At 33.9% G+C, this 22,027-nt stretch overlaps 1 protein-coding gene across 4 annotated transcripts in view; it reads left to right on the top strand.

Moving 5' to 3' along the window:
* The window catches only part of LOC135128998 (kinesin-like protein CG14535), a 445,574-nt gene that overhangs the window by 85,379 nt on the left and 338,168 nt on the right, over window positions 1-22,027 (top strand). For all 4 annotated transcript variants that reach the window (XM_064056089.1, XM_064056098.1, XM_064056082.1 and 1 more), the window contains exon 3: window positions 3,195-3,339. In XM_064056089.1, the coding sequence (XP_063912159.1) occupies window positions 3,195-3,339 (145 nt within the window). The remainder of the gene's footprint in view (window positions 1-3,194; window positions 3,340-22,027) is intronic.

Below are 22,027 nucleotides of genomic sequence, written 5' to 3'. Positions count from 1 at the left end.
ATTGTTAATCAAAATATATCTGTTTATTCCCCCAAAAAATTGATGACGTCATACATTGCACCAATCCAAGTTGATATACGTGTCCTTGTTTTTTCTTGCACTGGTGGTACGCTGTGACTACTTTTCTTTTGTGCCATGACTAGTTTTATCCATGTTGATGAGACGTCGTCACAAATTTTTTATTGGTCAAATTAAGACCGAGTCATCCCATGTTCTCGAAAATGTGAAGAATAATAATGATAAAATAAGAATTATAATATTCAGAACATTTTGTTCGATTGTGGTTTAATGAATAATTTTGGTCCTGCTTTGAGAAGACCAACTCATTCAAATTAAACTAATTTCTACGTGACATTTTTTCGATCTATAAACATAAATTGTAAACACTTGAGCGTCAGATTGCTATTACCTAGTTAGAGATGGATTATTTTAAGTTGAACATGGTGAGGCATCAGAATCTGACAACGGACTGTCAGTCAGTAGCGTAACAAGCACACTTCAGAAGGGGGTGGTTTTTAAATTTATTTTTTTAAATCGCAATTATTAATACACGGAAACATAAACTTAAGTGAACTGGTCAACACGCTAGCACGAATGCGAATGAATCTATTGGGCACTAATCTAAACAGATACAGGTACCCATTCAGGTAGAAAAATTCGCTGTGACAGAGAAACAACGGCCGTCTCTGAGGGTGCACCCATTCGAAAACGCTGGATATGATTCATGGTATTCGGGAGCGAGGGAAATTTTGTCGAAACAACTTTCGACCAATTTTTTGAGTTCTGCAGAGCCTTTTTAACAATGTACCATCGACCAAATATGTCATTTTTTCATCACCCGATGTAATAACATTTTATATCAGCATAAGACAAACTCGAACAGGGATTTGTAATTCCGTAGTAGAAAGCGTATCTCACTAACAACGCTGTCACTGGTTCGATATCCTCATGAACCTTTTTTTTTCTTACACTGTGATAAAATTTCGAAAAATTAAATTTCATACAATTTTTGGCAGAAAATGAATTATTGCTATTAGCTATATTTCCAAATAACAAAATATGAATTAAAAATAATCACCAAAATTGCAAAGGATTTGACAAAATATAGACAGCATGTCTATATTTTAACAATCTGTCTCTCCCATTTTTACAAGATCTGCTGTTGATTCTTTTTCATTGCTTAAAGAACTAAAATAACATTACAACCAACTGAGAAAGGACATCTTTTTTAGAAAGGACTGCTAGATATTCTAAGTCGAAAAGTTTCAGTTTTGCTTTCTAAAATTGGAAGACTGAAGAGATTACCATCTAGGAGTACCAATCGCAAATAAATACATCGCATAAAGTACGTCATCATGTGACAATACCAACAGTACCATTATGATAGTTATTTTAGGTTGAGTAATCTAAATCATACAAAGATACAGACTTTAGGCAAAGTTACGAAAGACCACGGATTATGAGATTACAAATAAATAATTTGTGGAAAAAGCAAACTTTTTTGGTGATAATTAGATAACCATTTAATGAAGTATTTACCGTTAGTATCTCGATGACATATAAAACAGTGTGATTACTGTCGAGCACCCCAAATAATTATAAAATGTCACTTTTTTGAAAAAATGCTTTGTATGTCTATATGTTATACACGTATTATTATAATTGCTGTGCTATTAGCGAAATTTTCTTACAATATTTGTCACAGCGTCTGCTGTTGTTGCACCATATGTCCAAGTCACTCAGTTTCGTCATTAATCAAAGACAAAATATCTCAAGATCAAATTATGCTCCCCCAAATACCCGAAAAAACAATAAGACAATTTAAAATTTAAGTCACGTTGCAAGAATACGCGTTCCCTTGCAATAAATCATTGCGATCTTTGACTCCCCCCGCCTTAGCATAAGTCCTTCACCCCTTGGCATATGCAACCCTCTACGCGTTATAATCGATTAACTTAGTATGAATGGAATCTATAACAGCAAGCCAAGCACTGACTGCGACTTTGCCTTTTCAAAGGTTTGACTTATTACGTTTAATGAAGCGTGGATGAAAACGGTAATTGAAAAAATATCAGCTGGTTTCTGAAGGAAGGGCGACAGCTGAAGGAAAAGTGCAAGGTGGTTTCCTTTCCATTTTGGCGGCGGTGTTAAATCTAGGCACTTTAATGCAATTAAAAGGTAGGGGCTGCGAGTAATTTTTGGGGTGCGTGTCGTAAGATATTAATGAAATTGGTGTTAATAGGGGTCTTCAGGTCACCAAGGTTTTTTATGTTCGTATAAAGGGCCGCCGAATGGACTGCCGTGCTATGTGTATCAATCGAAGGGTTTCTTAACAGTGTGTGTTACATGTGTGTTATTTATTGTGTTTTCCTTTTGGATACAGTCGAAATTATTATCTGGGGACAATAATGTTAAGGTTTTGTTATCTACATATCCATGCTTTTAGGCACTTGGAGAAATAATAGAATACCACAACGTGACAATGGGATTATGGCTTTACAATTCCAAATTTATAAGATAAACTAACCATTACTGATAAAATCCCACTAGTGTTTAATATATTGTGTTAATATCACGTACGTTGAAGTAGAGTAAGTGTTATGTAGAACGAGGTCCAAGGGAATATTCAAACACGATTCCAAATTCCCTCATCTCAGTCAGATAACTATCAGTACGAATTCGTTAAACTGACACGATAGATATCTATAAATTTCGATAACTGACATTGGTAACTGAACGCTATGCATTTAAATAGTGTTTTGTGCAAATATCAGAAAAAGTCACTGTTCCTGTCAATATTTGTTTGTTTGTTCTTTAATATCTTGAATTTTGCTGTGAGAGTGAAAAAATTGATAAAATCAGCAACAGAAGACAGACAGACAGACACGAAAAATATGAAATTATTATTTATTAAATTACCCTCCATCAACTTCGTTTACAATAAGATCTTCGTTTTGTCTTTTAACTGTTGTTATTTTCGTTCGAAATATTTTTTTCTAGTAATAGGTCTCTTTGATAATCTGTTATAACAGAAATGCGATTCCATTACGAGAGTTGAAGAAGAAATGGACCCCTTTTGAACTTGATGGATGATAAATCAAGCGAATGACATAATTGGGCAAATTTAATTGTGATAACAGTGACATGGCAATAAAATGTGGTGCTTTCTTTGTAAATTTGATTTATCATTTCAGATCCGTGCATTCGAAAGATCCGAACATGAAAATCCATCCCTCGTCAGTTGGACCAGACATTCCTAAGCTTATCACAAAGGCCTCCTATAAGCTACTGGATAACGATGTCAAAACGGCATGGATCAATCCGAGGCTAATCTCAAAGGTAATTCAGTCCTTTGTATTAATAACTAGTCTTCCAAAAAGTGCTGCCGGCTCTAATTTATAGCATGTTAATTTTATTGGTTGAGCAATAGTAATTTGTCTGTAAAATAGATCCAGTCCCTCAGTTTCATATGACCATAATAAAAGAGATTTACTATAAGCTTTACGACTTCATAAAATATGATATTTCAGTAATTGGATGCCTGGGGACAGCTCATTAAATTAAAATTAAAATTGAATTATGCAAATCGGGGAAGACACCGGATGGTCGGTTCGGTGGTCAAGTTTAGAGCGTGCCTAATGGATTTTAAGACACTTTTTTTCGGGGACGACATTAATAAGAATAAGTTTCTCTACTAGAAAGGCGTTAACGTCAAGCTGTGTAAATGCTGCATGCATTTTAATGCAGCATTTTAATTTAAGCGAAGTGTTCAAGTTTCTCAAGGAATGCTGCCCCTGCTAGGTGATGATTTATATCTTAATCAAGAAGTCCGATAATGGATTCTCCCCTCAATACAAATAATCAAGTAACGAGACCTAAATTGCAATTATCGTAAAAGTGCGTGCGAATAGAAGGTTATTGGCGATTTTCGCCAAATGTACCCGTCTGTTCTCCATTATTAAATCGTTAGTTAGCTCACCGCTGTACGATTTTCTGCAAAACTGTTCACTATTGTAGGTATTATAAAATTTGAGTACTAAAGCGTTATCTTAACTTGTGTATTTTCCACATCCATGATCATTAATCACATGGAAAAAGGAAGAAAACATTGAAAGAAACTGTTCAAAGTCGTAAGAATAAAACTTAAAATAAAATATTTATGTACAGGGTGTTAATTTTTTATTTCATACTTTGATTATTGCTACTAGATATTCGTAATATATGTACACTTTTAGAACTTTTTGTATTTTGCAATTTGCACTTTAAAGGTCACTGCCATTTGAAAACAGTGCGCCTCAAAATTTTGAAAAAAAAAAACTTTGCACCGCTGATAATAATTAAAATTTGGCCGTTTCCTCGAGTTTTGTTCTTTACTGAAGAGAAATATGACAGAAAACAGTAATTTGAGATACAGTGTCGGAAAATGTAAAAAAACTTTGTTTAGATACATCAGAAGCATGTGTTAATATACTGAGTTTTGTTTATTTTGAAAATATTCTTATTAGTTTTAGCTTCATTAAATGATTTGTGTCGAATGTTTTATTTTTAGTGTTCTAAAGTTCTAAAAGTATCATCAAATAATCGATGTTTGTTGAACATAATTTCTCTTGTGGCGGCAAGCGGGAGACGTGTGGTTCAATTCCCGCCGAGGCAGCAACATTTTTCTTCGCTTACCTTCACTGTAAACAAAAAGTGTTTTAATAATAATAAGTTAAGGGTTAAAAATGAAAATTTTACTTACCATAACATGTATAATTATTTGTGTATCCGACTTAGTATTTATTTAGTATTCGTTTGCTAGTTTGAATTGAACTGAATTAATTAGTTTAATAGTATATGCGAATTAAGAAATAAAACGGAGAATTATTGTTACTGTTAATGTGTATTCGATATTTCAAAAAAATACAGTGTAACTAATTTTATTTACTTATTCGTGTCTAAGTAGGCTCAAATGTGTGATTTCAGTACTGTCAATAAATTGAGACACGTTTGTAACCTTTACTATGCTTCGGTAATTTCCCAGATCTCTGGACAGGCCAACGGAGCACAGATTAAGGAAAGCCCACCTTAATATAGTGAACCAAGACCTATAAGGTTATATGGCCATCATAAAAGTAGTTGACCGCAAATAAATACCCCCTTTGTGTGGTTCGCACTAAGCTTACCGGTTGGCAATAAATCATCTTCTAAACATTTCTTGCTCATATTTAATAGGGCCGGCTTTCAAAGCGAGTGGTTATTTCGGAACCCTCAGCGGCTGCAGGTAGTAAAGAAATAGTGGAGTGGTGGATTTTCATATTTAGTGAAAGCCGCCCCTGAACGAAACCACAAGAGCCGGTCGAGCTGCAGTGGACACGTTATTTACGACCCTAAAACCTTTTCTATTGTAAACAACTTAACTTCGATACAATGGGATGATTTTATGATGGCCATATAACCTTATAACTCTTGGTTCACTATAATACCAGTGATTATTCTTTAAATTTTTTATTTTAATGTAAATATGTATGTTTATAGATCAATTTACAGAAAGAAATCTGAACAAAAAAAATAGAAAAAAAAAAATAGAAAAACCAATTAAAAACTAAAGTTGTACATTTTCTTGACTAGCATACACTAAAATTATCGTATTTTCAATTATACGAACTGTTCTTCATTAAGGGAAACAAACAACTTAGAATTTTTAAGTAAAACATATTATATATTCCTATACATTTTTATTGGATTTATGACCATAATTTTGCAATTCCGATGCGACGTTGCTACGTTATTTCAATTTTCTTGAAATTCTTTGACAATTCAGAAAAATCAATAGGATTATTTTCTAAATCTGTATTACAATATTTTATGGACAGATACCTGCTTTGCTGTGATATCAATAAAATCACATTTAATTATACAGAGTATTTATACAAAAAATCTAGGACGTTACAGTTGTCATATATCGATATCTCAGTTTTTTCAATAGAACATCGTGTATTTTATTATTGCATCCTATCTCTGTTTTTCATTATTTCTTTTTTGTGGAGTATTTTCTATATCTAAAGTTGATAATGACTATAATTTTTCACTTTTTACTCCCTGAGCGTAAGCTATGAAAGTATGGTAATCCATTCGTCCATCGGACTAATAGCCACTTTTATATTTTCTCGACGTTTCATGATCCCTATAGCACAAAAAAGTAGTCTCCCGTTTCCGTCTGTCTGTCTGTCTGGTGTGTGTATCCGGATTTATTAGACACGTAATCTTCGAAACTGCTGGACCGATTGTTGTCAAATTCTGTATGTATACTAGAAATGTCATGTACACTTGCGAACATTCAAATCGGGCCACTATTCACATCTGACTTTGAATCAAATTTTCCACCGAACTATATTACGCTTAAAGAAACTAAAAAAGCCATTAGAAAGACCAGATGTTTGTCTTTAAAACAGAGTTACGAAAAAGTTCATGAAATTGTTTTGAGCAAAAAAGAAATTTTTTCAATAACGAAATTTTTTATGTTAAAGAAGAAAATGATGTTAATATTCGGTGTTCCCTAGCTCTAATAACCGCTCGTATTCGTCTACTCATGGACTCAAGGAGGTGACGACAACTTCTTGCGGGATATTAGCCCATTCTTCTTCAATGGCAATCCTATCTCTAATTCTTCGTTTAAGTTCATCCCACAGATGTTCTATTCTATAGGATTCATATCCGGGCTACGTGCTGGCCAGTCCAAACACGCTATACGCTATATTTGAATAGTGGCCCGATTTTAATGCTCGCAAGTTTAGATGGTTAAATGCTACTCAATATTTTGCTAATCATCGCCAGAGACTTTAAATATGTATAGACCGGCTATGTGGCCTAAAACTTGAAGCCGGCAGTCGCCATATTGCTCCAAAGTCCCAAAATCGCGCCGAATTTAAAATGTCAACAATTTCAAAGTTATTAAAACACGATCTTAACAAGTTTATTTGGAATAGTAAGGTGTTGCCGATGAAATAAAATACCTTTTTGACCACTACTTTTTTGTTTCGAATTACGATACCACCGTACACCGCAGCTTACTGGCATTTTCGTTCAAAGTTCACTTAATTTATTAAATACTGTCGTAACAAACGCGACACCATTGACCAGGAGCTAGGTCCAATAAACAAAAAAAAAACAACAAATAACAGCCACACTCAGCACCCAACAAACAGACTTTCCTACTTCTATTAACGAAAACTCGAAAACTGAGAACGATAGTTCCGTTTAAAGGTTAAGTTGGGTCAGGATTGACAGAAAGGGACCAGCAATGGCGGCGATTTCTGTTGACAGAACTGCTTCACGAAATACAATAGAATCTAGGGTGACAGCCAGTCTATATATGTATATTTGAAGTCTTTGATCATCGCCACCAACAATTTGATGACGTCATTTCAAAAAGTTCGATGTTCATTTGATTCACGGTATAATAGTAGTTTACCATTAGCTTAGGGCATCGCGATCGTGGTTTAGTGGTCGAGTCTGAGTATTGTGGACCGGACGTCGCGCGTTCGATTCCAGGCTTGGCTTTTCGTTTTTTTCCTTTTTTTTTCTCTTTTACCCTCGCATTGTATATTATCTATGTTTATGACGTCATAATTTTTTATTGGTTAAATTAAAAGAATGAATCAAGCCTTTTTGTCGAAAATGTGAGAATACCCACTTCTTTATATAATCATGATAAAATAAGAATTATAATATTCAATTGTGGTTTAATTAATAATTTTAGTCCTCTGTTTTGAGAAGACAAACTCATCCAAATCAAACTAATTTCTACGTGACATTCTTTAGATGTATAAACATAAATAAACACTTGAGCTTTAGATTGCTATTACCTAGTGCTAAAGGAGATTTTATCCCGTTAGTGAAGTGCTTTAAATATGTATATTTTACATTTTCCGTATGGCGCAGGGGTTGCGGGGGTGTAATTTATGCCGCTGGTTTTTATTTTACAGTGGTTATTTCAAAACAAAAATCGTAGTATCACATTTTATAATTTTTTTAAAGAGTTAGTTTTGTTGGAAAAAAATCAAATACCGGGTGTTTGATTTACAAAGTTTAAAATATCGATATTTGAAAATTGTAATATTTTAGATTTTTTTAAACACACTCTATATTCAGATTCAATTAAAATGATACCGTAACAAAGCGCGTATTTCTCTTTATGTCTCAAAAAAGTAACACAGATACTAAAGAGAGAAGAGGCCAATCAGAGTAGGTAAAAATTGGTCGAAGGTTATTTCGACAGAACTTTCCTCTCCTCTGAAGTACACTACAACTTACCTATTTTTTTCGAAAATTTGTAAAATTTGATTTTGCGAAGTTCATCTTGTTGATGATAATCTAATAATATAAGTTACAAGAAAAATATGTGTGCGGGAAAAGTAGGCGTGCTAACGTCATCAATATTCTAGCGAGGACACATCAATTCGGATGGATGGAGTGTAATATGCTCTAATAACAATAATATTATATTCCCAAATTTTCTGGAAAATTCCGTGAGCCATTCTTAATTTAATTATGTATTAATTTATTATTTGCCTTACAGGCTTAATAATATTCCCAGTAGGGGTACAAATTAACTTAATCTACCTCATATAAATCCATAACAATAAAATAAATAAAATAAAATAAAAATTCGAGTGTTATATAATAAATATTCTATTCTTTCTGCTTGCCCACCCCTTGCCATAGTTCCCTTATCTTCCATACTTCTTTCATCCAGTCCAGTCCTCTTCCATCCTCGTTTAGCACTTCTTCCCTACTTTCCTCCGATTCTCTCAATCCTTCACATCCTTCCAGCATATGCTCTATTGTTTCTCCCTCTCTCCAACATATCCTACACCTTCTGTCAGTTTCATCCATCCAAAAATTATTCTCTTTCTCTTCATTTCCACACCTAAATCTCGCCATCATTCTTTTCTCCTTTATACTTTCTCTCTCTGTGTACTTTGGTACTTCATCCTTTACTATTTTTCTATAGTCTGCATTATATCTAGACTCCGATATTCTCGATCTACGTTCTTGCTTATCTATATCCTTATCTCTTACACTCAGCTCTTCTTTCATACTCCTTCCCATTTCTCTCATTCTCTCTATTTCTTCACATGCATATCCCTTTCCTTCATAATACTTGTCCCTTTCGTTCCAAACATGTTTTCCCCCTTCCTTTCTTATTTCTTTCCAACATTCTTGCAATATCTTGCAATCACCTCTCTCACTGAACTTCTCTTCAAATCCAACCGCCCTTTTACCCGCTTCCACTCTCATTTTCTCCCTTTTTGTTTCTTCTCTCACTATATACCCCGGCGTATACTTTTCCAATCCCAATGTCCATTTCAAGTATTTTTCTTGCACTCTCTCTATTTCTTCATATTCCCTCCATCCCCAAATCTCAGCTCCGTACATGAATACACTTTTGACCAAACTATCAAACATCATTATTCTTCTCTTATAATCATGTCCAAATTTTCTCTCTCCTATTCCCCATACTATTCCCACCACTTTGTTCGCTTTTTGGACCATTTCTTGAATATGCGCTCTATCTGAGTTATTGCTCTTTAAAGTATATCCTAAGTACTGGAATTCTTTCACCTGTTCAATCTTCTTCCCTCTCCATGCCCACTCTTCCTTCTCCTTTCTTACTTTCTTCCCAAACACCACCATTTTTGGTTTTTCCACATTCACTTCCAATTCCTTTTTTTTTACATACTTCTCCAAACTTTTAATCATTGCTTTCATTTCTTCTCTTTTCTTTGCCACAATCACCAAATCATCTGCGTACGCCAACGACCACACTTTCTCTTTGCCGACTACCACCCCTCCTGTCTGTGCTTTTCTGAACATTTCATCTATATCTCCTAGATAAGCTGCAAACAATGCGGGGCTGAGTGGGCATCCTTGTCTCACTCCTCTATTTGTATAAAAACTCTCACTCTCTATTCCATTCACTCTCACCGTATTTACTGTTTCAGGTTTCTTCATATATTTCTTCCATTTTCGTTACCAAGTATGCATCTACTCCCTTTCTCCTCAAATACTCCCACATTTTCTCTCTATTCACGCTATCAAACGCTGCTTTGAAATCTATGAACAATGCGTACATTCGTCCACCTTCTTTCCTTATTTCTCTTCCCACTAAATGCCGCAGGATGTACACATTGTCTATAGTACCTCTTCCTTTCCTAAACCCTGCCTGACCGTCTGGTAACATACCCCTTGCTTCCATCTCCTTTCGTAACCTCTCATCGAGTATCATTGCATATATCTTATACGCCGTATTGAGCAAGGTAATCCCTCGGTAGTTCTTCACATCACTTTTTTGTCCCTTTTTAAATAATGGGATTATTATACCTTCTCTCCACTGCCGAGGAAACCCTTTTCCCTTCCAAACTCCATTTACCACTTCCCATATCTTTTCTTTCACTCCTTCTGTCCCGAACATCCACGCTTCGTTCTGGATTCCATTCCCTCCTGGTGCCTTTCCTCTTTTCAGTCTTCCAATCTGTCTTTCTATTTCATCTTTTGTTATTTCCGAACCTCTCCACATTTCTTCCGTCGTTGTGATTCCTTTATTTATTTTGCAGCATTTTTCCTCACAACCTCCCAATAATTCCATAAAGTGTGTTTTCCATTCATGTATTTTGATTTTCCCGCTGATTTCAGTCTTCCTTCTCCGTTCCTTGTTTATATATCTCCACATTTGCTCTTCTGTTTTCAGGGACTTTATTGTCTTCTCTTCTTCTTCTCGTTTTTCTCTTTTTCTTTCTTCCCATTTTCTCCTATAATTATCTCTTGCTTTTAGGTACTCTTCTTTCCTTCCCTTGTTATTCTTCCATTTTCTTAATTTTTCCCTTGCTTTTCTCTTCAACTCACTACATTCTCCGTTCCATCCATTATCCCTCCCTTGCCATATGTATATCTTTCTTTTTTCCGTAGCTTCTACAATTAGGTTGCTCAGTTCCACCATCATAGCTTCTATATCTTCTTTTACTTCGAATTTCTTTTTTTCAAGTCTACTTCTGTATCTTTGAATTCCCTCTTCATCCCATATTCTTTTTTCTAATTCTTTTCTTTCGTGTCTTCTCTCTTGTTTTTCGTACTCTTGCTCTTTCCCTTTGATTTTTATTTCTAGCGGCATGTGGTCTGATTCTACCCTTTCCCCCACTTTGAAACTCTCTATTTCTTCCCACGTCTCTTCGTTGACAATCCCATAATCTATAATTGATTCTCCCCTCGCCCCTACGTACGTCCATTCTCCTTCTTCATCTCCTTCCTTGTTTCCATTCAAAATTTCCCATCCCATTTCTTCTATTATCTGCCACAATATTTTCCCTTCATTGTTATTTGCTTTATCTTTTGATCCTCTTTTCTCTCCCTTTTCTTTATCTATTATTCTTGTCCCCTTATCGCCCAATCTTGCGTTAAAATCCCCTCCTATAAGTATTTTTTCATCTCCTTTTTCTTTTGTTTCCATTTCTATGTTTATCTTGGTTTCCTCCATTTTCTTGCTATAAACGGTTATTATTTCCCATCGATTGTTATCCAACTGTATTACTTTCTTCATTAGTCCTTTTTTATTATTACTTCCCTTTTCCAATTCTTGCATTTCTTTTCGAATTCCCATTACTATTCCCCCGCTTGCTCTCCCCTTTTTCTTTTCCTTTGTCGCCCCTTGACACTCCCACACATATTGTTGTGGTAGTGTCTCTTCCAATTTCTCCCAGTTTTCTCTTTGCACCCAAGTCTCTACTAGCCCCACAACATCAAATTTTCCCACGTAGTCCCAGAACTCCTTTTCCTTTTTTCGCAACCCTTGGACATTCCAAAACAGTACCTTCACCCCTTTTTCTCCTAATTTTGTACCAGCTTCCCTTTTTCCGATTTCCCTATTTACATCCTTTATTCCTTTTCCTTTTCCTTTGCCTTGTTTGCTTCCCGTTTTCCTCGCTTTCTTCCTTCTCTTTTGGCTCTTTACTAAAAATTTTCTGCCTTCTTAAGTCTGCCCTCTTCTTCATTCCATTTAAAATTTCTGCCGTCTATAGTTAACTTTTTATATCCCATTCTAACCATTTTTCCTTTATTTCTCTCTTTTGTTGCCTCTTCTTTTATCTTGTTTTGAATTTTTCTTTCCGTTTTCGTCAGATCATGTAGGCGTGATAACGTCATCAATATTCTAGCGAGGACACATCAATTCGGATGGATGGAGTGTAATATGCTCTAATAACAATAATATTATATTCCCAAATTTTCTGGAAAATTCCGTGAGCCATTCTTAATTTAATTAATAAAATAGATTGCCTCATTCATACATTTTTTTTAATCCGTCTTTATAAGCAATTCTATAAGCAATCACTCACAACAACCATGCACAAAGCCTTTTTCTAGAAAACCATAAACTCAGAACAGGAAGCGGAGACGGCCGACGATTACAATTATTTACCATTGTTTCTGCTTGTTCGAATGCAAAACAAGATATTCTTAATACAAATAAATTGGTTCAAGTTTATTTACAACCCTTGAAGTATAAATAAATATGGATTGTTAAACTGCACATAACAGTCACAGTGTAAGGAAAAAAAAAAGATTTTTCCATAGCAAGATTTTTCCATAGAAAAATTTTGTTACGACGTCATCATATTTTAATAGTATTAACAGCAGTACGGTATTCCCAAATTTTCTGGAAAATAGGATGAACTGTTCTTGATTTCATTAATAAAAAAAAAAACGTGGGGCCTGGCCTCGCCTTTGATCCGTGGATCTTTCGTCTGTGAAGTTGATGAAGATCCCTGACTATCGCTGTAGTAGTGGAAATCGTACTGTGTGCTGAAAGAACAAACTGGATTAAACAAAAAAAAAAAAAATTATGATAAACAAAATCAGGGTAAATTCATAAACCACAAGTACATGAGTATATTAGTTCATATGCTAAAATGTGTTGACGACAATCGGTCCAGTAGTTTCAGGGATTATCTCTCTACTAGCAATCGACACAGACGACAGACAAATGGAAACTGGAGATCTCTTTTTTCGTACTTCAGGGGTCATGAAAGGTCGAGAAAACATGAAAGTAGCTATTCGTCCGCTTACGCTCGGAAAGTAATATAGAGACTGTTGTATTAAAAACAAAGGATGTTGTGTATTACACCTCAAATGGAACAATCTATATAGTCATTCTTAATTAGAACGCGCGCTTAGTGATTCACCCTGTATATATTAAGTATAGTGTAAGCTTGTCTAGACAATGCCAACGTATTTGGCGAAATGCGTTAACAATTTTTAAAATTTTATATTTTTGTTGTTTCGGTAGGGTAAAAAAAAGAAAATTAGTGCATATGGATAGGGAGGGATAATAAACTAAGGGACACGTCATTTGGCACATTTCAGATGACGTCTTTTCCCAAAAATTTTGCGATGAAGAAACAAACCGACAAAGTTTGATCAATGCTATATCGTTTCCAAGATAAATTTTGAAACTCCTTTCAAAATTTTCAAGAGAGACGACAAGTGACAGAAAACGGAATGGAAAACTTACGTATTCATATTGTACGATTTATGAAATGACAAGAAAATATGAAATGTCATCAAAATTACACAAATAAATGTTATGACCTTGAAATTATTTTAGTGCAGCAAAGAAAAACATTTTTAGATGTGTCAAAACAGTAAATGTTTCGTGTCAATATTTTTCAAAATAATATTTTTAGTGATAATTTGATAACTTGCCAATCGCAACAACCTACGTACTCCTTCATCACATCTTATCTAATTTACGTACGTATGTTCGATGTTTCTATAGTAATTATATTACTAAGATGTTTTGAAACAAAAACAGCAAAATAGAATCAATTGATAACAGTTAATAGTGTTTTATTTAAAAAATGAATAAACCCAAAACCCGTTCGTATTAAAAAAACATAAGGGTACCACTTTGTGAACTAATTACACAAATAATCACTAGTTACACAAATAGCTAATAATATTATTATTATAATTACACACTAATCGTTTGTAAAGATTTACGTTCTGACACTGTCTAGTTTATTGATATCGAAACGTATTTATTTAAGTTAAACAATCATGTACCTACATACCTAATCTTTTTTATTGTTATTAAGTTATAATTGTACTTAACATTCTTATTTTGAAATAATCAGCCTTAAATTGTCTAAATTTACGTTACCTATCTAAGGATTTATATTTGTATTTTTTTTTTTTTAATTTTATTCATACCACTTTTCAGAGCACAAACATTTGCATTTCTCTTAGTGGCATTAATTTAAAAATGTATATTAACGCTGGAAAAAGAAAGACCTTGCAGTGGAATTTTTTCCCGCGAATTCTCTTGTCCAAACAATCGCGCTATAATATTTCAAGTGCAGTCAAGTGACAGTGTCGAGTTTTCAGGCCAGGATAAAGTTAAGTACTCGAGCCTTCAAAAGTGGTAACTCGCTATAAAAAACATGTCACCCCAAGTAGGGTCAGGCGAGTCCATAAAGTTCTACATGAATATTAGATTAAGGGCGTCAAAGAAAAACTCCGTAAGAAAGGACACTGCATAATTTTTTCCCCGATGATTTACACTGTCCTTTAGAAAGCCAACGGAAACAACACATAAATCAAAAATTGTGGAATTAAGACCGAAGCTGTTTCACGGAAGATTTCGTAGAGATCTAATAAATTAGATGTAGGGGCTAAATATAAAACAAAGACAATAACGAGGGAAACCACTAAAGAATAAACACCAAGTGAAAGTTTTATTGCTGCGTTAAACGGCAGGGTGAACCGTCTGTGACCAGATCAGAGTTTCCAAATAAAACATCGCGCGTAAAATAAATAGAATATTCATAGAATCGTATGATTATTATTTCAGTTACATCCTCTTTTTCCCAGCGAAATGTGCATCGCGATAAAAACACAAGGCGATTTTTATTCAGGGGAGAACCGCCGAAACTGAATTCTTCCGCAGTTAAACAACGAAATTGCTTCTAAAACTTTCAATAGTGTCCACGGATCAATCGTGCAAAATATCTGCGTACATCCACAGGTAGCGGAATTGCCATTAAAGTTTATTTACGACAACGTGCTCACTAATGCAATTTATTTAGTCTAATAAAACAAATTTATGCAATTTACTAACTAAGGAAGTCTTTGTGCACGTATAGTGAGGCTATGCATATTTCGACGAGTACGAACTTGAAGTGAGGGTCGTTTGAATAACAAAGCTTTAATCAGAATTAACAACCTACTATGTTTTTAAATAGAATCTTTTATATGAAAACTTTATTACTGGCGAACAAATTTCCATGAAATTAAATATAAGATGAAAGTTTTTATGTGGAATTATGTGCTATGCAGATGAGCAAAGCCACGAGAATGCATTATGTAGGAATTTTTATTGAACGAAACTGGTCAAAGTATTCATAAAACGTTTCTGTAAAATATTTTGCTGTCTGTGGTAAAAACTCTAATAAAACTGATACAAAGTTGCCGAAATTTGTTAAAACTCTCAAGTATTTGTACATTAGGGTATATCCTCTTTACGTTGAGTGAGTAAATCGTTATTTTATCATATTCGGTAGAATAATTTTAAGTATTTAAAATTTTTAGTTCTCTTTATAGATAGCAGTGGACTGTTCTCGTTGAATAAATTTTCCCACTAATGGAAAAAGGAAAGAGCCAAAGTAAGCGGTACATTAATTAATACCAAGTTTAAACATTTGTTACACAAACATTACAAGTGATGAAGTTTACACCTGCAGTCGACTGGATATATTTGCAGTGTGGATTATTATTGTATCGTTCCCAAAACAATAAAAATAATTTTTGAACTTTTTTCATTAGAAAAACATTTCATTCACAATCGATCAGTAATGTAAAACTTTCAAACTTTTTAAAAGTTTGGAAATGAGCTATTGCACACTTCACTTCAATCTCAAGGGTGGAAAGTGACATACGTCACTTATCTGTCACTTTCCACCCAAGAGATGGAAGTAACTGTCACTTTCGGCCCTAAAACGTTATCTATGTGTAATTAATGGTAAGTGGAAATCAGCGATTATAAGTGTAAGGAGATTCTGTGGTCAAGACTTTGCTACTTTTTCATTGGTGTCCCCATTTTATTTCACATTATTATCACCGGTCATTACCTTGAGTTTGACGTTTCTCAATGTTAAAAGTCGAATTTTATTAGCAATTTGCGGGATAAATCTACTTAAAATGATTGTGAATAAAATAGTGTACAAACCACGGCAAAAGCACAATTCCTGTGTCTCAAGAACTAGGAAACTATAGTACGGAATATACTATTATTCTCAATGTTCTTCTATTTTCACTTGTTTTCTCGACGTTTCATGTTCCCTCGGGTTTGAAAAAATAGGTCTCCCGTTTCCATCTGTCCGTCGTGTGTCGACTGTGTCAATGTTTGTTGGACAAATTAATCTCTGAAACTATCAACTGATTGTTGTCAAATTTTATATGTATTATGATAACAAAAATTTGTCTGATTAATCTGATCAACAATGTGATGCCGTCATTTCAGAATTTTGCATATAAATTTTAGAAAATAACATGTTCTTGTACTTGTGGCTTATTAATCCGCTTTGATTTTTTACCCAAGACATCAATATTTTCGCAAAAATTTCAATATTATGGAAATAATAACATTTTATAGTAATAAAAGATGAATGCTGATCAAGACCTACCAGCTCAAGTCGAACTATTAATTGATGATTTTTCTTTATACAAGATTCTAGTCCATGGAGCCTGGTTTTTTGGATAAAATAAAAAGTTTGACATTCAAAAATTGTGTTTTGATATTTCGAATTATATTATACTTGTGGTTCATGAATCCGTCTTGATTTTTACTTCCCGAGCGTAAACTAAGGAAGTGTAGTAATCGAGTCTATCGGACGAATGGCCACTTTTATATTTTGTTGATGTTTCATGATCCCTACAACACGAAAATAGTAGTCCCTCGTTTCCATCTGTCTGTCTGTATGGATTTTTATTAGCTACGTAATCTCCGAAACTACTGGACCGATTGTTGTCAAATTTTTTATGTATATTAGAAATATCATGCAGATGAAGGATTATATGTTTATTTGATTCAACTGTTATACAACAATCTACTCGTATAAGTGTGGTGTACGAAACCGTCCAAATTTTTACAAAAACATAAAGCACGGTATAATAGTAGTTTACAATTAGGCGTCACGATCGTGGTCTAGTGGTTAAGGTTGAGAAATACGGACCGGATGTCGCGCGTTCGATTCCAAGCTTGGCCTTTCGTTTTTTTTCTCTTTTTCTATCGCATTGATTATTATCTATGTTTATGAGGTTTTTAAAAATTTTTTATTGGTCAAATTATGAACGAATCACCCCATTTTTTTACAGTGCGTTAATATGCATGTCTTTATATAATAATGATAAAATAAGAATTATAATATTTACAACATTTTGTTCGATTGTGGTTTAATTAATAATTTTAGTTCTCTATTTTAAGAAGACAAAATCATCCAAATCAAACTAATTTCTAGGTGACATTCTTTCGATGTATGAATATAAATAAACACTTGAGCTTCAGATTGTTACTGCCTAGTGCTGAAGGACATTTTATCCCGTTAGTTAAGTGCTTTAAATATATTTTACATTGTCCATACGGCGCAGGGGCTACGGAGGTATTATTTATGCCGTTGGTTTTTGCTTTACAGAGGTTATCACAAAACGAAAATCGTCAAATCAAATTTTATAATTTTTTTAAAGAGCTGGATTTGTCGGATTATACTTCAAGGGCGAGAAAAGTTCTGTCGAAATAGCGTTTGACCAATTTTTTACTTTAGGCATCCATGTTTTGGCAAAAAAATCCGTATTTTAATAACAATTAAAGAGCCCTGACGGACGGTAAAGTCGGTGGTCGTGCCGTAGAAATGTTGGATTACTAATCAAATAAAGAATAATTTTGAATTTTGTCTCCTTTGCTTTGAGTAGACAAAATCATTTAAATCAGGCATCTTGCTACGTGCCTAATCATCGCATTCTTTCGATATAGTTAAGCATATACTGATAATACATTATTTCCGTTGCTTAAAACCAAATTTTATAATTTTTCAAAGAAGCGGGATTTGTTGGACTGAACTTCAGAGTCGATTGAAGTTACAATAATATAGAGGGATTAGCAAAGTAAATGTAAATGCACATGCTGTCCTGATGACGTCATCAACCTTTTAAGGAACCAAATACATATATCATTTTTGATGTGTAGGTTGTCACTGATAACCACAATACTGTAACATTATTAAGTAACCCATGTTATAATAGAACATGACACATTGTGAATTTAAAGCGAGATGTACTTAAAAGAATTTTGAGATGACCAAATTTTCGGACAAGTAAAATTTATAAACAAAAATTTCGAAGTTGAGTGGAATAAAGCACTCACACTTTATTTTATAACTATGAAGATCTGTTTCAAAAGCAGTTATTTTTACATATGTTTGAGCTGTCGTAAAATTGTAATCGTTTTGTTCATTCAACTTTCATGTTTCTATGTTTATATATTTTTTATCAACTGAAAATGAAATAAATCTAAATGTTGTATATCATTGTAGTCGCATTTTAACGAACTATTAAAATCAACAGACAGATGGGAGACGACAGACAAACAGACGGACAGATGGAAACACAAGACGTATTTTCATATTTGGAGAACTAGAAAACGTCGACAAAACATGAAATTTGTCATTTATCAACTGAAACAATATTTAAGTAAAAATCAACGAGTAAACCAGTAATACTACAAAAATAATCTTTCAGACAGAAAGAGAAATATTGGCATTAAAGTCGATAGTTACTAACGCGTTTACTTTTTTTCAATTTATTTTATACCATATAATACTCTTTATGGGAATTCTTTAACTAATCATAAAGCATGCATAGTGGGTAATAAATTCTAATCGACATTTTTTGCTATAAAAATTATTTTTATAGATGCCTAAGTTAAATTTTTTGTGTTCATGTACACGTAAAGCTCCCGTGGCTATCAATAGCTTATTATTTTTTATATTTTTTGTGGTCAATAATGTTTTAAACTTTTTTATAAAACGTTTTGACAGCTTTACAGATTTGTGTGACATTTAATGAAAGAAGTGGTATACCGTAGAGTTGATATTTTTGGAACCTCTGTTCGAAACTGACTCAGCTTCGTAATAAGCGGCAAGGATCTTAACGACTGCTATAAGCGTCATTAGGTGGCCGTACGGGGAACTCTCCCTGATTTTCCTTGGTCCATGATGTATTTCTATCGCCTGCTTTACTTTAGCAAGTGCTCAATGGGCCATTTCTCTCGCTCTGCTAGATGTCTAAGGATAAAGTGATAGTTTAGGCTATTACTCTAAAAAATGTCACAATACCGCCGATTTTCGCCCATTTTTCGCCAGCAATTTACTTCCTCCTTCTTTTTAATGCCTGATAAATTGCATTCGAGAGGGGAGAGTCATGATTGGAGGCAGTATTTTCGAGAAGTGTTAACGGCTTCTCCGTAAGTCACCTCTCTTGGTTGCAAACAGAAATATAAAAAACTTTCATAAAATATTCGTGTGTAAAAGTTTACAGCCCCCCATAATATCAAGCTTCTTTCACCCAATCCAGCACAAGCTCACGAACTGTAATCCGTTTTGGCAGGGTGTACATAAAATCATATTTTACACCACAGTGTGAAGAAATTGATGTTTCGGAATGAAAATAATATTAGGGGAGAGTTATTGAGGAAGTCGGCGGGGTGGTTTCGGGAGTGGTTGACGCGTATTATGATTGGAAATCAGCAGTTTTCAGGCGCATCTTTGCAACCCCACGAGGTTTAAAAACTTTATTATGCTTCCATGATTAAACCATATGGTGGACCGCATAATGGGGATGTAAATTAAATCAAGACAGCCGTGGCCACTGGTTCACCCCAGAGAATACGTTTACCACCCAATTACCTACACACTACAAATATGCGATAAATAATACGTACATGTATGAGTATTTGTTACTCATAAATAGATGTACAGAACACAAATGCAATTTGTAATAGAAATTTAAAATGACATTGAATAATAAATTTTCACATAAACGCGTAAATGCTCGTTAAATTTGTCATATTTATTCTAACAAGGGAGGAGTGGACAAATTGCGGCCTGAGTTTGAAAGGAGTGCTACAAGGCAAAGAGTTGTGAAAAATTCACAAGCAGTTAATATTAAGATTAATCGGTGTTTCCAAACCAACATAAATTTCGTGCCAAATATTTTTAACACAATGTTTCCAAAATTTTTCTATAATACTGTTGACAGAAACCATAAAATTTTTATTACAGTGTTGTAAATAATAATGAATCTATAAGTTTTTTGTATGATAAACTTTATAAAACTTTGTATCTCACGGATTATGAAGTAGTTAATAAGGTGCAGAGAAAGACATAGTGCGGTTATGGCTTAATTTCCACTCAACTCGAGGTAATTTTTACGCGTTCTTCATAATCGGGACGGTAAATCCGCTTCCCTGGCCAGGACCTTCTTTTATTGAATGGATCACTTTAAAATTTTGGGAAACGTTAACGTTAATTTAGTAGCGGTTACAGGGTTAATTAAAATTTATTATTCATCGCTGGCAGAAAGTTGATAACGTCATCGTTAACCTTTTATATAAGAGAAATACAAAACATCCACATTGGTCCAATTTCGTAGCGGGTTCAATCCCCTCATGAGCCACTTTTTTCTTACATTGTAATTGGAATCTACTTTTTTTTTCAAAAAAACTTGATTCGTTTGATTGTACGTCAAGGGGAGGGAGGTTCTACCATACACATTAAATCAATTTTTTTACAAGGATTACTGAAAAAACCCAGGATTTTGTAAAATTTATTCTGCTGATTTTTTTTTTGAGGAACATTTAATTTCACGTCAATACATATACATAAATATGAATTATGAAATTAATCTACGGTAATACTCCACAGCAAAATTGGCTTTTTTATAAAAAGACATTGTCTAGAAATATTTTTTAGGAAATTTCCGGCGTAGTAGAATTTTTTTGGCAAAACTTTTTCCTCCCTTGGATTCTTTCGTAAATTCATTCGGTGTTTAAATGTGTTTGATTTAGCGACCACATTTAAGGACCTTTTTCCACTTTTTGGCGATAATTGTCATATCAATAGCACATTACTGACGCGTGAACAACAAACCTCTGTTTTTATTGGTTAGATAATACGTGACTTGAAGCCTCAGTAGCCTCAGAAGGGCTTTACAGAAAATTATTCCTGCGACGTTTGTGGGATCACTGAATTTGCTCAGAGATTCTGGTATAAATAATAATGTTTTTGCGAGGGAGCAATAAAACTAGTGTTTTAAACACTAGTAGGGTAAAGTTGAAAAGCGTTTTATATAGTTTTTTCGTCCATTGTCTTCAGATGAATTGTGGATTCAAGCAATTTTCGGCTTTGCCAAATTTTTTTATTCCATAGGGGCGAAACATTGGTAGAATAAAAATTATACGAAGCCGAAAATTGCTTGAATATTATAAAATTTTTGACTAAATAAGTTTGAATAAACATCAGAAAATGTTCAGGTAGATTGTATAGTTAGATATGTCTTATATTCAATAAAGAAATACTAAATTTGTACAGGTTACTAGGTGAAATTCCCCATGTACTTTTCTTGTAAATAATGTTATTTTGATGTTAAAAGCCTTGACCCAGTGTAATCCTTTACTACAATGTTCTGAGATCGCTAAGCCTCGATTCTTTTTAAATTCATATTATCGCCAGTCATATCGATCAGGATGTTCGCTGAAAACAATGGCCGGTGTACTGATTATGGTTTGAAAGTGCTAAGTAACTGGGTCTCTAGATTTTTTAAAGGATTCAATTGAACATTTACTTAATTGACTCTCAGCTACAACGAGTAAGATAATATTTGCAACTTTACAACATAATTTCAGAAAAATGTATCGACCTATATTCCAGTTTTTTTTTACTTT

The sequence above is a fragment of the Zophobas morio genome, unplaced genomic scaffold (genome assembly GCF_036711695.1).
Source record: "Zophobas morio isolate AGI-343-1 ecotype UQ-CSIRO unplaced genomic scaffold, CSIRO_AGI_Zmor_V1 ptg000002l, whole genome shotgun sequence".
Classification (NCBI taxonomy): Eukaryota; Metazoa; Arthropoda; class Insecta; order Coleoptera; family Tenebrionidae; genus Zophobas; species Zophobas morio.
This window is presented reverse-complemented; position numbering and strand designations above follow the sequence as displayed.